Genomic DNA, 18609 nt, shown 5'->3' on the forward strand with positions numbered 1-18609 from the left:
TATCAAGAGTCTCTGCTTTAATAACATAATATTTTCGAAATTGTTCATTTTGTATACATAATATCCTATTTAGTCCTTTACTCTACCGGTATTTACTTTTATTTACATTAATTCTTTTGGCCTTCAGTCTTTAAATTATATGCAAGGGTCCGAATCTTTTAATCCCCACATTTGCATACGCGATTGTAGCTTAACTCCTCCCACCTTCTCATCCCACCATTTACAATATGCTGCAGGAAATATATGTTAGTCGATATCTTTACTATGATACTAATCACGCGTCAGGACGATTCTGCAAAAGGGCCAATATGTTTATAATATCAGTAGGAGAGTCAAGTTTATAAAATCCACTTATATATTAATTTAAACTGTTTAGCGGTTTAAATGTATATTGACTTATTATACCATTTTTTTACACATTCACTTGCATAGAACATATTGTAACTAAATATACATTTATGCGTACTCTCTAAATATAATAAAATATTAACAAAGTAACATAATACCGTTCAGAATATACATTTTAAAGACTCCTCTGGGGACAACAGTAATAATATACCGTGATATAAAAACGAATTACTTTGAAATCACTGAAATTACTTTGAAATCATAATATAGTAATAGAATGCAATTTTCCTTGTGATTGTACATAAATTCCCGAAAATTTCCCATTTTCTGGTATCTTCCCAGGAATTTACCCATCACTACGCAGGCCGAGCCAACACGGGGGTCTGGGGGCGGAGCGCCCAACTAGCCGAAGGCAAATTATTATACAGTATGGCGCTAAATTCGTTGTACAAAAGCAGAGGAGTGATTCCTGAGAATAAAACAAACAAAAACGTTCCAATAAACATAGGGCGAAAACCTCATCGTTTACGTGTTATAGGCTGCCGAAAACATGGAAAAATGAATTCTAAAGGCCCATAGCTCCACAACTATGGGGCTACTGTAATCGGGTCAAAACTTCAGTTAGGAACTATTATGTGCTTTATCCAAAAAGAAAAAAAAGTTTTAGAATCCTAAGGTACTCACGCAACAATTTTTATGGAGCTAGTTGGAGATTAATTTATATCATTTGCCCGTAGTCAAACTCCTTCTATAAAAATTGTTGTGGAATCACCTCACGATTCTGAAGTATACATTTTTGGATAGGGCACATACTAGTTTCTAAGTGAAGTCTTGACCGACTACGGCAGGTCCGATAGTTTTGGAGCTATGAACCTTTAAAATTAATTTTTCATGTTTTCAGCAGCCTATAACACGTAAACAATGGGGTTTTCGCCCTATGTTTATTTTAACTTTTTGTTTGTTTTACTCCCAGGAACCACTCCTCTACTTTTGTACACTCCGCATCAAAAAAATTGCGACAGCTAACGCCGTGCCGCTAAGCCACACAATAGACACCTTCTTATCCCATAATCGTGTCTGGTAGAGACCCCTCTCTCTCCTCCTTTCTTCTCTCTCATACTAAAATGAGCTAACAATATGAACGCAATTCTAATTTCAAACTACACATGTATTAGTATCGATAAAATGAAATAGCAAAACCAAGACGAAAGAAAATTCAAAGGTAATTTAGGGAGAAACTGACGCACACACAATGAAAAATTGAAACCAATGGGTGTCTATTACACAGAAGTGCAGAAACGAGGCAAAGAGAGAGAGAGAGAGAGAAGGCGAGAGAAGAAGAAAAATAAAAGGGAGAACAGATAAAAATGTGGAATTTTAAGATTAGCAACAAAAGAACCTAACATTATAAAGTTCCGTTACCAGAAATCCAACAGTAATATAGAAATAACGTTTGTTTTTATATATTTTTCAGGACTATTAGAATGTATAGAGGATGCTTGAAACATTCGTTAAGTCACTATCAAAAATGATAGCAAACTCAATTTCCAGTAGAGCTGTAGATCTCACAGACACATCTAAGATAATGCCAACACTTTAACACGTGCTTTGTTTTCGCGTAGTTCGGTTGTAAATTCGGTAGTGTTCATTGGACGTACTGATGCAAACCACATTCTAATAAACCCAGTACGTAGCGTAGGTCATATCTTCCATTCCAGACTACTAATGCAAAGTGAACAAAGAAAGAAAAAGAAACGAAAACAAAAAGGAAGAAAGAAAAAAAGATAAAATTGAATGAGTGCTATTTTACTGGTAAATTTTTATCAGATATAATCTATATTAAAAGTCCAAACCGTATCATAATGAAAAGTTACAAATGTTTAAATGAAAAATTAGATGTTCCTTATAGAGGTAGAAGACCTTGCATGTTTCAAATGTCAACGTGAATAAATCACATTGAATTATAGGATGGAAACAAATCTGTGTCGAACTAGTATAAATAAAACTTTGTTCTCAAATAACCAAAGAGGTTGCCATTTTCTAGGCTTTTCTGAAGATTTATCTATTCCGAACATCCAGCATCACTTTCATCTCTTGCGGATATAACGTTGTAATTTGCACACATAAAATGAACACACTAGAGCTCAAACGGATCATAGTGTCAGTCGGATGATGTTGGTTAGCTTATGGACCACCACTGAATCGTGGATTCAAACCCGTCGTGATCCGGTAATTCGACTGAGACTCGGTAACCCAGATGATAAAAAAGATACGTTGCTTATTCCGTTGCCTTTAAACAATATTTCTTTCAGATATGACCAGGACTGGCGATGTTATGCCCAGAACACGAAAAACTCGACGCTGAAGTTTCCAGTTAATTACATTCTGCAGGCCAGGTCTATCTGTCTCTTGCTCCGTTTTAACATTGGAACACTCACACGCACATGAAGTGAAGGGGGAGAAGTGAAAGATGCAACGACAGGATAGGGAAACGTCAAGAAAGAAAGAGAGAGACAGGGACGAATATAAATATAAAACATACTTATCATTACAGCGTATGATGAAGAACGCACACACTGTTTATTCGAATTCTCGCCAGTGATGCTTTGTAAGTTCTCCAACAGAAGATAAATCTCTTTTTGCAGCCATTATTTTATGCGAAAAAGTTAAACTACCTCACGGGGAATCGAACCCAGATTTTCCGCTTGGAAGTCGGGTACTTTACCACTACATCACCGATTGCTTTACCCAAACTTTGTTCAAGAAATGCTGTAATATTTATTTCTGAGAACGATAACAGGAAAAGTTTTTACTACAGAACAATATATATCTCGAATGTCCTGGTAAGTCCCTTGCCCTTTCCATACCAACATTCGTAAATCGTCTCAATCCTGATAAAGGTGTTTGCTTCCACATTCTTAAGTATTTCACGTCTAATATGAGAAATCGATTCTTCACTCTCACTTTGTAAAAAATGCAATTTTGGCGTGAACAGGATTCGATCCTATGCTGGATAGCTGTATTAGTGGAAACTCCATTACGTTACCGCTACACTATTTTTTTTTATTTTCATTTGGTTACACTACAGGAACTTATAACATCTCAGTGCATATATTCATTATACAAAATTCGTAAGTAGTGAGCAAAATATTTGTTTTCGCACTGTACAGAAAATATTTTACAAGCATTTTTCAGAAAAATAATGTAATCAAAGATATTGCCACACGGATACGTATCCATGATATAGAAAAGTGTTTGTCCAATTAGCCAGGTGACAGTATTGTGTTTTGTGATCGGAAAGAAACGATATTCTGGAAACAGTATATACTGAGGTTCAAACACAGTCGCATGTAAACGGCATATGACACTTAACATTCATGTTAACGTTCTCCAGATATCAGGGGATTGAGCACAGAATTGCAGTCTGTGTTCAATCGTATCAGGTTGAGCACACTGTTGACATATATCCGTTTGTAGTACTCCAATACGTTTTAATTTAACATTAGTAGGAACAAGCTCATTCACAATCATATACCAGGTACTCCTTACCTGCGTTGACAGAGTGACATTGTGCACATTATGCCATATCATCTTCCAGTTTTTTGTGGGAAACTTTTGCTGAACGTGCGGAACCATTTCGTTGTACAGAGGTACAAGTAAGTACTGACCCAGAATTTTGACATTGAAATAATTGGTGGGATCCAAGAGAGGTAGATACGACCAACCTTGTACGCATTCTTTAATATACATAGGGGCGTCTTTGAGGGATTCTATATTAGGGGGGTTGGGTGCTGGAAATGAGACCATCCAACACGAAAGCCACTGATGTGTAATACTGTCAGGAAATTGATATTGCTTATAATTATTGGTTAAGAAAAACGCCTTACATTTCTCACGTATCGAAATCAGCTCTAAGCCCCCTTGTTTCCAAGGTAGAATAAGGGTATTACGTGTGACACGAAAATAAAGTCCTGCCCAAATAAACCAACCAATAACAGAATGAAGTTTTCGAAGATATAGGTCCGATATTGGATATATGTGAGCGTAATACCATAATTTTGCACACAAATAACTATTTACATACCAAATACGTTGGATAAGGTCTAATTTGCGTAATTTTTGTTGGAGACACAGCCCGCGCACAGTATTCAGTAATGGATCCCAAATTCTTTCATAATGGATACTGTCACTATTCGAAAATGTAACACCCAATATATTAACTTGATCTACCACTTCAATAGTTGAGAAGGGCTCTGGAATGCCATCCATTTTCCAGTTATGAAATGTCAACACTTTTGTTTTACAGAAATTGATACGTTCACCACTAATATCACTGAATTGTCGTAATTGGGCAATAATATAGTGAAACTGTTGTAATGTCGTGCAACTAATATTCACATCATCAGCATAGGCGGTGACGGAGAGATTTTGCAGGTCGTGAAGCGGAGGTTGTATATACGCAGCCAACTTATATAAGAGAGGCTCCAGAGCTAGCCCAAAAAGAAACATGGACATTGGACATCCTTGACGAACTCCGCTGTTCAGTGAAATGGACTGACTGAGAAAACCATTTATCTGTAGTCGAGCTGTCGCCGTGCTATACAGTTGCTGTATGATGTTAAGGAAGCTAAGCGGAAATTTATATGCACTGAGCACTGCAAAAAGACAATCATGTGATAAGCGATCAAAGGCATTTTGAAAGTCCAATGATACAAGACAGGCCGGTTTCCTAGCAAAAAGAAAGTATCCTACTACATCTCGGATCTTCGTAAGTGCATAATACACATTCTTTTCTTTATTGAGCGCTGCTTGAAACGGACTAATTTTATCAGCAAAGAGATTGCGCAGGCGCTGCACTAAAAGTTTGGTGAACAATTTTATGTCGGTATTTAACAAAGTTATAGGCCGATAGTGTGTTTCATCTGTGACGTCTGCAGATTTTGGAAGAAATATCACGTGACCCTCATTTTGTAGAAAGTTCGGAGATCGTAATAGTTCATTATAGAGGGCAAGCATGTCCTTCCCGACTATATCCCAATACTTTTGATAGAATGCATACGATAATCCATCTGCCCCAGGACTGGAATCACGATTACACTGAGCCAGCGTCCTACTTATTTCCTCTTCTGTGATGGGCGACATTAAGCACTGTCGCTCCCTGTCCGACAGGACGGGAAGGGGGAGATTCAGGTATTGCTGGTATCCATCTTGAGGTGCGTCATGTTTGGCGTACAAGTTCCTATAGTGATCGAAAAATACCTGCTGTATCTCGGGGAGGGATGTGATCGTTCGATTATCATGCTTTATTACGTCAATAACCTTAGCAACCCGACGTTTATGTTGAGCCATGTAATGATACAGGGTAATATGTTCATCGAGGAGACAACCACCAGGAGGCAGGCTATGGGCATATTTTCTGACCGAAGTAGCCTGGATTTGTTTGATCCAAGCCTTCGTTTTGTTAATTGCTATCATATTTTGCTGTGAACTGGGAAGGAACCATAACTCCTGGAGAGCTCGATACAGATATGCGAGACTTTCTCGTTTTTCTCTTTGTACTTCAGCACCTTGCCATTTAAAAAGACTCTGTATTTTCGGCTTAACGTATTTAACCCACCATTCATTTAAAGTTGGATAGTAATGACGTTGTCGGAGCCAGTACTCCCATTTCAAACGAAAGATGCATTTCGTTTCAACATGATTAAGTAATTGATTGTTTAATTTCCACTCCGTCTTTCCGTAAGTAACCGAAACACCTAGGTTGTATTTGCATGTCCAGAGTATTGCTGCATGATCACTGAATGGTATAATCCGTAAATGAATATCGGTGACAGAAGCGATTAAGTCAGGTGTTGTATGACATCGATCAATGCGACTAGACATATTTTGAGTCTTATAGGTAAACTGAAGATCCTGTCGGTGTTGAACCCAAGCGTCCTTGAGTTTAAGGGAGGAAATTAATTTTTGGAGAGCAGGGGAAGGAATGAACTTCGAGGTAGTGTCTATCCCACGATTCACAACATTAAAGTCCCCAGCCAATATTATTTTTGTGGGAATAGTGGGAAATAGGGGCAAAATGTCTTCATTGTAAAACTGTTCTCTGGCATTCCTATTATTTGAACCACTCGGGGCATAAATGTTAATCAGATTAAGACCATCACAAGTTACGGCGATATCCCTGCCAGATGGAAGATACACAACATTCCTAACCTCGACACCTCTTTTGCACAAGATGGCAGTACCTCGGTGCTGAGGGCCCACGTTCACATAGGCTCGATACATAGGCAAGAAGTCAAAATTCTGAAACGCTACTTCTTGCAGTAATATGAAGTCAGCCGATGTTTGCATGATAAAACTACGTAATAGATTACGATTACTATCACTAGAAATCCCTCGAATATTTAACGAGATATAGGATCGTGAATTGGAATTAGGAATTGCTTGCATAAACAATGTATAAACAATTAAAAAAAATAAATGAACAATACAGGGCAAACACTTCCCTGCAAAACCTTGGACTTCCCGACACATTAGTAAACACTATGGTTATGTTCATCGAATGTAAACACCAACGATAGCGATGTATTGTGGATCGAAGGACAATAGGAGCTTCTTACCTCTCAAGTATAAACAAGTAACACTCCTGCCCTTGAAGAGGAAGGAATTCTTTACATGGAACACTTGCTTTGACTGTTGCGTGAGGCCATGGTGTTAATCGACAGGTATACACGGAGCAACGTGTTATTCATTGACTATTGCTATGTTATCACGTGCCACTGCAGCTGGCAGCGATACAGTCTGAGAATTCCACACAGACAACTCACTTGTTTTCGATACATTGTCTTGCAACCTTTTCGTTTTCCTTTTTTTGAAAACTGGGTCACTCACTACAGCCACTGAAGGGGGAGAAGGAACTACCACATAGGAGGGGGAAGGGGAAGGAGAGCTAACAGACTCTTCTTGTTTTTGTGGGCACTCAGACGAAGAAACAGTATGCACAGCTTGTTGTGGCTCTCGTAGTTGTATAGGGTGCTCACAGGTGACACCACTATCTTCTTTCCGTTCCTCTGGGTCTGTTGTGGCAAGTGGTTCAGAATGACTTGAAAGAGGGGGGAAGTCCTTATCAGCATGGAGATTAACATCCTCGGCAACTGAAGTGTTTTCCAATTCCATATTTTGGGCATTAGGCTCATTAGTCATGGTTTTTGCACTAAAAGATGGATAAAAGTTCGGAGTGGTGGGCATTTTTCCAGTAGAAAGTTCGGTCATCTTAAATCCAGTTACGGGAACGGAAGGCATCTGAGCTTTCGTTTTGCGAGGGCAGGAACTTGCAACGTGGTTAAGAGCCAGACAAATGAAGCACGTGGGTGGTTGACCTTGATACATCACAGTAGCACGACAACCTCGTACCACAATTTTTGAGGGAATATGTTTTCCTAAACACATTTGCACAATACGATTGCCATTGTAAATGGGAAAAGGGAGGGTATTCGACCACATTTCTTCATTTATGGACATGATCTTTCCAAAAGGGCAAAGGACGGCACTAAGTTCATCGTTACTAATTTCCATCGGGAGATCCAAAATGCGTACACGAGTGTACTGTATACTAGCATTTGAAAGTATGACCTGACTTATTGTTCCATTTTCATGTAGAAAATCCAGTGATTCCGGGTGTCGTCGCAAAAATGTGTCAACATTCTCTTGCGATTTAAATTTTAAATATAAGCTATAATCATCATTGTGAAGTTGAATAGCTTCAAGATCGTGTATCGATAACTGTAACTCGTTAATTAACCAAGTTTGGATGAGCGCAACCGAAGGCCGGATATTTCGTGTCGTCTTGTCAAATGCAAGCCGCACAGTATTTTTCCGAAGGTTATTCATGGCAAGAAACAACAAAACTGGGTACTATATTCAATAAACTGCTTGTCACTGGTATGAACTGTTATTTTTCACTGGTACACTGTATTTCCTATTACGGAGAACACACGACTGAGTACAGCAAACTAAACACTCAAACAATTTCAAACGAACGTAAGAAGCTCGTTGAGATCTGAGGCACACCACAGCGATGTTCACTACACCGCTGCTCACGGCAAACTCACACTATCATGCCACCTGAAACTACAAGGCAAATATTACTTACTTTAGCCTTGATCTTTGGAACGACCAAGCTTTTTCTTGTAAGGTTATTTGCATGTAAGTGCACAATGAAATTCATTTATTCGACAACCTAGAGAGAAATTAGTGCCTACTAGTAAAGGAAACAACATTCAATCCAGGAAAAAATATAGAAATAAAAATATATTATGCAATTATTTCGCCGTGCAAATTCAAAAGTATACAAATAGCCGACTCTGAACAAGCTGATAGAGCTCTTTTCTTTCGCAATAAAATGGAGCTCTGATGAGAATTCAGGGTAGCACTCGTCAACTTCTATACAGTTCTGTTCGTAGCATTGTTAAATCTTTATTTATAACAATTTAAATTCACAATTTATGGGCCACTCGCGAACAAATTGTGAACAAGGTGATAGAACTCTTTTATTTTGTAATGAAATAGAGTTCTGATTAGAGTTCTGCTTGCACTCGTCACGTTCTACAAAGTTATGTTTGTAGAGTAGTTAAATGTTTATTTTAAACAATTTAAATTAACAATTTATGGACCATTTGCAACCCCACTGTGAACAAGATGATACAACTCTTTTATTACGAAACGAAATAGAGTTCTGATGACAGTTCTGACTAATACTCGTCAAGTTCTATAGAGTTCGTTTCGTAGAATTGTTAAATCTTTATTCATAACAATTTAAATTAACAATTTATGGGTCACTCGCGAACCGACTGTGAACAAGGTGATAGCACTCTTTTATATTGCAATGAAATGAAGTTCTGATGAGAGTTCTGAGTAGGGGTTTTTGCTCCCGGGGTAGTCATCCCGAAAAGAAGGAGACTAAGAGAGTTTCGTTACACCTTGTGTTTCATAGACCAGCACGACGCGTACTCAACGAATTTTCAAATGCGTACAAAACGCCTTTAGACAACTAGAATCAGGTAGCGCATATTATAACGTTGTACTTAGTTTTATTTTTTCGAGGAGAGAGTAAAATACTGTTCGGGACTCTTCCGACGACTTCCCTGAATTTAAATGAAGAGGCAAGGTATATGCTATATAAGCAACTGGTAAGAATAACTTTAAAGAATTGCAGACACTTCCAATAGGGAACATAATTTTTGTCTTCGCAACTTACTGAACTATTTCAAGTGGTGTTCACAGTGAAGAACGGAAGAGTAGCGCATCCTTCAATTTGCTAAAAGTCACATATTACGCTTCTATATCGGGGGCGGAAGAGGGTGTTTGCTGAAGAAGTTCGAACATGTATTCTGGAAACGAAGCAAACATGTATTCTGAAAACTGTCGTTTTAAAACTTCACTTCTCTAAGTTTATTTGGTTTCACTTAAATCCATTGGCATCAATAGTTCATAATGTCGCCGAGCTGTTATCTCTAAAGGGGTACGTAAAAATGTTCATAAATTATTTTATTATCACTTTCGTAGTTCTCCAATTCAATGATTTTAATGTTAATTTTACATTAGCTCTCTTCAATTGTAATATTTGCCGCAGAATTAGACGTAATATTTATGTATAGCAATATACACATAATTTATTATTTTGTTCATATAAACTGTAAATCATACAATAAACCATTCTCGAAAACAAATGATAAATCACCAATGTGTTTAAGTAATCACTCAATAGATCAAGTATACATTTTTCTAAATATCTAATATTATATAATTACGGAGTGTAATTCGGTAATAAATGAACACAAATACTTACAAACTATCATTCAACTTGAATTCAACAAATACATTTTAATTATTTATTGATATGACGAATATAACATTTCATTTTAAGTATCAAATCATACACATATATTTTCATATTATTTCAATATTCTGAAAAATATTGATCTTAAATATTTCTATATAACTCAGGAAATACATGACATGTTCAGAATTCCCAAATACATATATGTAAATATAAGATATCATATATATTTTTAAAAATTTATCTCAGGACATTCTCTTGTCAATGCAATAATATTTCATTTTGCTAAAATGAAATATAATTAGACGTAACGTGAGACAATCACACTCATAACGTATTTTATTTTGTGTCATTTACATTACATTGGAAGAATCCATACCACAAAACATTTATCTTAATATTAGTACCCCAACCCCACATTGGTGACAACAAGGCTAAGACAAGCATGTAAAAAAGGAAGAACGGGACACCCACAAATGTGTTTTAAAAGAAAATCTGTGGGGAGATTTTCATCATACATTGGCATAAGAAATAGTTTTGTGTTTCCACAGTATTTAAAACAGAATTTAAAAATTCCAATTAATGTCGAAATCTTACTTAAAACCTATTTGTGAATGTATTGATTCCAACCTCTAAGAATAAAATTACAAAAATCAAATATTTCAGTTTTATGTGTCTTATAATTATAAAAATCTAAAGTTTGCATAATAATTACATGAAAATTACAAATAATTATATTGATAGTGGAATCCTATTTTCGTTATCAATTGAATATAATGATTTTTAAACTCACTCTATTGATGATAGTTAAATGCCAACAAACATCTATCAATTTCAAAATCATTTTTGCGTTATCATGAATATCTTTTACGAAAACATTGAAACTATTAGTGAGAATAAATTTGTTTGAAGATTCCATACTAACAGTATGCTTTTTGTATGAAAAATTTTAAAGAAATTCATTTTATAATTTCATTAAAAGTAACTAGTGCATACGATATCCATTAAAATTCATACCCCGAAAAAAGTTTCGTTGTCTTATGTCTTTTGAGATTTGTTCTGTATCGTCATTATATCTCTGAGGTAATAAGTTTTTATATCTTCATTTTCTTTGAATCAATTTCTATAAGGTTGTTTCATATGATTCACCTTTCCCTAGATCTTGTAAATTAACAATTCCTAAGATTAATATTGTTCTCCTTGTTTAGTTGTAATTCCATTACTTACTTATTATATAGAAAATCTTTTTAAAATATCTATTTTAATTAATAAAAAATCATATTTCCATCCAGCATATTTAATAAATAACCCATTTTTAATTATCTCACCTATTATTTTATTTGCCATATGTTTAGTAAATCGAGGAAAAAAAAACATTTTTAATTAATCACATTCAACTAAAACACTTTCCCCAAACATAGTTTTTACCTTTTCATCTTCTCAATTATATATTTTTTATTAATTTCTAATTCTTTCAAACCAATAACCGCATTTTCATCAATGTTTCCAATTGTATTGAAGAAATAAATATGTTTACCATTGTTTATTGTATAGAAAATCTTCATTTACAACCTTCATGGAATACATTCATAGAACGCGATACATAAAGAATTAAAAAATAATTAAAATTCTTTAACCACTTTTCATTTCAGTCTCATATGGAGTTATTCTAATTGATTAAAATTGTACTATAATATATTGTATTAACAGTTATAGCTTCTTCAAACTCTTAAACATTTTTTGTATTTGTTCTTTGATTTACAGATTCATATTTTCTTCTAGTACAATTAATTACATACATCAGCATATTTTTAACGAATTAATTTTATCACAATATATTTCTGTGTTCCTACAAGTTTGTAATGTTATTTTTTCGTATTTCTCTTTCAATACATGTATTGCCCACAGTTCGAATGTTTGGATATGTCACCACGTTCAATTACACTTAATACGCAAATTCGCAATAATTAATAATTGCATAACCAGAAAATTAGACACTTCGTATATACCTCACAACTACGTTTTATTCTTCAAAATCTTCACGTTATTTATATAGGTTGTCATAGCAACTTTAAACAAACAACTATCTATGGTTACGGTCCCCACATGTACAGATTAACTAGGCTACATAAAATCAACATATATTCAATGCCACTGAGATTAATCTTTCATTCTACATTTAAAATCAACAACATATTAATCTTTTTCTTCATCTTCACAACAGATTGTGCACTTTTAATCACCGTTGCCCAAAATAGCTACAAGACAAAAATGAAAGTAATTCACAGAACAGTTTATACAATATCGTTGTAAGTTTTTCTTTTAAATACTGAATAATCTTGGTACACCTTAAGATAAACATTATTAGCAACATCTAAATTTCTATTTTCTTTAGTGAAACCTCATTTTGATCAGTTTTCAAATAAATGTTTTTCACTCTATAATGATCATATTTACTAACATCTTTAGTCTGATGTTGACTTCTACCAGTTTGGAAAGTTACAATTACAAGATCACGCATATCAAATTGCCATTAGTTAAATTGCGAAGTTATATCAAGAATGGGCATGTTACTACTTTTTGAATATATTGATACATATTAAATGAACACCTGGTTTTCGGTTATTTTAATATTTCTATCTGTAACCTATTCTGATAATTTGATTCGTACTCAACTATTACAATTGTTATTTCCATTTTGCCTATTGTTATTTTTCCAGTATGAAGAGCAATTGTTGATTTATATGTAACATTATTATTGGTATTAGCTGTAGTGATTGCTATTCCCAATCCTCATTTCTACATTATATCTTTCTAATTACTTTAAAATTCGTGTATTAGTCCTAACAGAAACGGAACAGTAAATTTATTCTTCAAATTCCGACTTTTGATCTGTTTCAAAACCGACTTGTTTTAAATATGAAACTTTAGGTTTTACAGTTTTCTAATTACAGTTGAAGTTATTTTAGGCATTTCTATTCTATCTATAACAACTTCATGATTTCTAATTTCTATTTGTAAGAAGAAGAACGGAAATAAACTATCTATAAGTTTTATCGTATAATTTGCACAACATATGTCATATGTGTAACAAATGTAACATATTCTCCTTGAGGCTACCTGGAGAACAAAGTATATGTGAACAAATCACAAATAATTCAGCAGCTCAAGGACATTACTTGTTCAGAAATACGGGTACTCGGACAAGAAATGTTGACCCTTGTCATGAATCATGTGTTACACAAGGCCCGTATGTATGAGGCTCATAATGGTGGACGCCTACCAGAGATTATGTTTCAACATAAGTGTAAACAATCTTCCATCCTTCGCTTTTAATTCTGTGAAATATTAATGGAAACGAATGATAAATAAGTTATTCACAATTATAATCCTTTCGTGGCTTTAGGCCCACTCTTTAGATATGTATATGTACTTTCAGTATAACGGTTTTGGGTAAGTTTGGTTTTAAACAGTGATATTTCTCCGTAAAATTGTGCTTAAAATACTGGTACCAATACTACTTTCTTCAATTAAAAGAATATGACCCGTGTCCCAGGGTTCTTAAAAATTCAAGTTTTAATGGGAAGGACAAGAGAACATCTTCCAATCATATAAAATTAATGTTACGATTTTTGTCCCAACCACTTCCTAGATCACTGGACCGACTTTGATAATTTTGTACATGACTAGATCCTAACCTAACTTGTGTTTTTATTACATTACTTCGGTTCAAATGTGTATTCTAAGGGAAATGGTGGCTCAACATTTATTCTAGAAATTGAGTATCTCACAGTCTTTTCAACTTGCGAAGATGAAACTTAGTACATAAAATCTTCAAAATAATAGAACCCGTGTCCTAGTGTTTTTAAACTCATGTTTTAAACTCACGATGGCAAGAGGGCATCTTCTATGTATATAAAATTAATGTAACGATGTTTGCGATTTTGGTTATTTTTGACACCTTCGTACCATTCCTGAGTGTACCTTTGCCGACCATAAGTTTTAGCACAAGGGATATGGAACATAAAACTATGTTTGACGGCCTTCTTCTGCTAGGCTACTGCATTAATTTTGGTGTTTGTGGTACATGAGTAAACCCTGCCTAATAAGTTTTAGTATATTTTCGAGAAAGGGAGAAGAAGTCGTGAGGGGATAACGTAAAAATTATCAAAACCGACCGATATTAGTGCTCAATCCATAGTTTTTGGAGTTGATGAGATTAATGGTAAAATTCCCAACCTCGATGAACTCCAAGTTCAGCCCATAAATATGAGCTGGAGTAGGAAGAGAGTAATATATATAAATGATACAATACAATCTGTATTAGTGTCGAATGTGTGAGATGAATAGTGACGGTGTCGATGCCTTTTAAGTCCAAATTAATCCCGCATGTGTATTCCAAGCCGAGGTAGGGTTCCAGTACTTTATACAAAGATACTCTCTCCGTGCAAAGAAGGGGCGTTCCAGCTAGTTTTTACATAAATGCGACTCGACATGACCATAGAAAAATTTCTTTTCTTATTTTGAGAACAATCTAATAAGCACTTCCTCCTTAAGTTTTAGGGGATGATTCTGATAAAGCAATGCTCCCGTTTTTAGAAAGAAAATATTACACTAGGCATAGTGCAAAATTTCACTTTAGTAAATTCAGCTTGCTTAAAAGTTTGAAATGCCACATCTTTTTCTCTGAACCGTTAATCTTCGAAGAAAGATAGCGAAAATTATATCTTGGGACGGAGCATGTCACCTTCTATAAGTTTAGCTTTAAAGTCACATTGCATTAGATTACTTAGCACTTCATCCGGAAATTTCAATACAAGAAGTTCAGAAAAAATATAATACAAAATAGATACAAACAATTTGTTCATTAAGAATATTGCGCAGAGAGACCAGAAATAAAATAATAAATAATGGATTAGAAAAAATATGCTCTGATAGTATTAGTATATTTTCGAGAAAGGGAGAAGAAGTCGTGAGGGGATAACGTAAAAATTATCAAAACCGACCGATATTAGTGCTCAATCCATAATTTTTGGAGTTGATGAGATTAATGGTAAAATTCCCAACCTCGATGAAGTCCAAGTTCAGCCCATAAATATGAGCTGGAGTAGGAAGAGAGTAATATGTATAAATGATAGAATACATTCTGTATTAGTGTCAAATGTGTGAGATGAATAGCGACGGTGCCGATGCCTTTTAAGTCCAAATTAATCCCGCATGTGTATTCCAAGCCGAGGTAGGGTTCCAGTACTATAGTATTAGAATGGAACACAAATTAGAAGCAAAAGTTGCCAAGATATGGGAGGAAAATAAACGTTAGAAAGGCAAATACAATGACGATTCTAACGAAGCGACCTGTATCAAATATAGAAGCAGGAGAAGAGAAAGTAGAATTGATAGAACGGTTTTCGGTATCGAGTAGAATTAGTAGTGAAGACATAAAATGTGGTTTAAAATAAAAACCAGAATACACATAAAAAAACTTTACGAGGTCTTTGGATAAAAAAGTTAATTATATGATTCATATTATAAGTACTTTGTGCGGAATAGCATAACCTATATATAACAGTGGAATCTATGGATGAGAGAGGACAAGAAGCAAAGGATTAGAAACTTTTGACAGGTAGATTTGGACAAGAATGAAGAACACTAGTTAGGTCAAACTGAAAACAAATGAGGAAGTGTTAGAAATAGTAGGGAAGACGGGAACAATTTTAGATGCAATGAAACTGGGGAAATTGTTTAAGATATTGACTGAGAAGAAACAGTATCCCGAGGGTCGTGATAGAAAGTGAGCTGCATGGGAAAAAGAGGAACTAAATTAAAGGAAATCCTCTATAGTGTTTGGAGGAAAGGTTATAATTGATGGTGTAAATTAACATAGAAAATTTCGATGTCACGATGAAGAAATTAGCCACGGACTCTGATCAAGAAGTTCCTCAGGTTGTAGGAAGGATATTGATTTTTGGCTTTATTTCACTTTTAAGACCCATTTGTAACGCTCCAGAAGAAATACTATAATGCTTAATAACAAACCAAGTGCAAGCCAAACAAAGGACCCAGACAAATCATTTACACTTATTACAACAAGATCATTATCATTAGTCACGACATTCGTTTGGACTGCCTTTATAAGAATAGAGAAAAGTTCATCGTTTCTCCACTTATACAGAAGACCATTAGAAATACAAGTTCTTACAATGTAGTTGAAAGATTTTATGTAAGGTGAATTGCGTCTTAGCAGATATACTGTAGGAGCCCACACGACAACTTGTGGAAGAAAATGCATTAAGAGCTTCCCACGAGAGTCAATACGTACTTGTTCGTATAATTTATAACTTGTATAGTCAGCCGGTGTGAGATGACCGTAAGGTTCTCCTCTACTAATTCCTAGCAATATTTCATCGATTCCCATTATTCTTTCTTCGTAATTTTCGTAAATTTTCTTTATCGTAGGGTTTGAAAATGATGCAAGATACGCTCGGTGATATTTGTAACCTCCATAATTTAAGTCTGATTTTACGAGGTCTTCCATTGTGTTAATATAAGAATATTTACTTGGTTTCGTCAGAAAACTAAAAAGAGCACCTTTATAACTATTACTTAGTACAAAGGAACCCAAAAGCCAGATTAAGAATAGAAATCTGACATGAAGTGAGCGTGGAGGTTCAGATACTGATGATCCTATTAGAACAGAAAAACTATACATAAATGGTTGTTCAAACATGTAGTTATATATTTTTATAGTCACATATTTGATTGTAATTATGTACACTGCCACAATGAAGTACAACAACACTGTGCAAATCCAGCAATAGAGTTGGAACGGGAAATACAGATTCATCCAAGCAAGATAGAATTTAGGTTGCGGCACTGCCCACACGAAAGTACGATAAAATCCTGAAAGTATCGGGTCGAAGTCCTTGTAGTAATATGGTACTGCTGATACGTCTAGAAAGGCACCCTCTAGCATCTGATCTTTGACGTGTTTCATGTCACCAACGTATGTTCCGTTTGCCTGTCTGTAAACGTATGCTTGCCAACTGGTTCTACCTCTTGCACTTAAAGAACAATTGATCTTAGTTGCAAAGATTTCTAACAAATTTCCTGTAGTGCCTGAAACACTAACTGTGGTATTTTCAATTGTTCTAATAATCACAGAAGGTGGTAAATGGAAGACCGTGTATTTGAAAGGACATCCAAATAAATTGTTTACTTTCACAGGAAATAAATTACTTCCAACTAAGAAGTTTCCTTCCTGCCAACGATTTAATACAACTCCATACTTGACCGATCTGCACTGAGTCGGAGCGAAAGGATAATATTTGTGAATTATTACAGAATGGTTTATCAATAGTGTCTCTTCAGTAGCTATAATAATGTCTAAAATGTCTTCTTCCAAAGAAAATTGAAATATTTCTGTAATAATCATGCTGTTATTATTCTCACTGCCAAGAACAACGATCATTTTAGAGCGGGGATGGAAATTCAAGGATTTTAATAGAGTTAGCACTTCATGGAAATTGTAGAGATGTCGCAAAAATATTATATATCCATAAGTATCATCTCTCCATTCATGTTGAGAAATCAACTGTGTTGATTCTTTGGTAACTTTGAAGAAGTGATTGTTTATTGTGATAAATGGAATTTCAATACTTTTGATTATGTTATCAACAAGGTCTGTTGATACATCTTGAATGAAAGTTAAAACTTTAATTGTCCTCAAATTATTCTTTATAATAAATTCTATACACTCTATTAAATTTGAATTTGATGCAAGAAATGTTAAGTTTATGTTGGCTTCCACATTTCTTATACTTATTCCAAGCAAGAGTAGAATGTATTCCGTTTTCATTGTCCTCTGTATTTCGTTGTTACTTGTTTCCCTGAAAAATAATGAAGGGAATATATTTTACGACGAAACAGACACATTGAGTTTATTCATAGAAACATACATACATACAGAAATTGATTTTTAGTCCGTCAAAGCATGGCCACCCGAAACCTTTCCCTACCCTGGATTTTCGAAGGTGGTTCAGTTCTTAGAAATGTTCTGTGTCAAAACATGTTGAGTTTTCTTACTCACACCTACAGTATTTATATTAAATGTTATTTGTACTAAATGTTATTTGTATTAAATGTTATACCTACAGTATATAGTAGGCATATATTTACTGCGCTCAAGAAAGTTAGTACGTTATAAACATGCGAAAATAGTTGTATTTTTACATGAATTATAATGTACACATGCATCAAGGTTTGGCTACGCCTGTGTGTCGGTCTTTTGTCCCCTGAAAAAATCCTGTGGGCGTCTCTGCTTCATAGTTGATCTGCATGTCAAATCCTTGAAAAATAAGCGACAGTGTACGTATGTATGACGTCATTACAAGGTCATGCTGAAAAAAAATGTCCCCTCTTTGTTTTTA

General features: G+C 34.9%; 1 protein-coding gene across 2 annotated transcripts in view; it reads right to left on the reverse strand.

Moving 5' to 3' along the window:
* The window catches only part of LOC145671006 (uncharacterized), a 152719-nt gene that overhangs the window by 46177 nt on the left and 87933 nt on the right, over positions 1 to 18609 (reverse strand). Inside the window, exon 2 of one of the 2 annotated variants that reach the window (XM_081739645.1) lies at positions 9954 to 18069. The exons of the other annotated variant lie outside the window; for it this stretch is intronic. Coding sequence (XP_081595771.1) covers positions 16155 to 18038 — 1884 coding nt within the window. The 5' untranslated portion in view covers positions 18039 to 18069 and the 3' untranslated portion in view covers positions 9954 to 16154. Of the gene's footprint in view, positions 1 to 9953; positions 18070 to 18609 lie in introns of those variants that run through there. 2 annotated transcript variants of the gene reach the window in all.

The sequence above is a fragment of the Thermobia domestica genome, chromosome 15 (assembly GCF_964235325.1).
Source record: "Thermobia domestica chromosome 15, izTheDome1.hap1.1, whole genome shotgun sequence".
NCBI classification, from domain to species: domain Eukaryota; kingdom Metazoa; phylum Arthropoda; class Insecta; order Zygentoma; family Lepismatidae; genus Thermobia; species Thermobia domestica.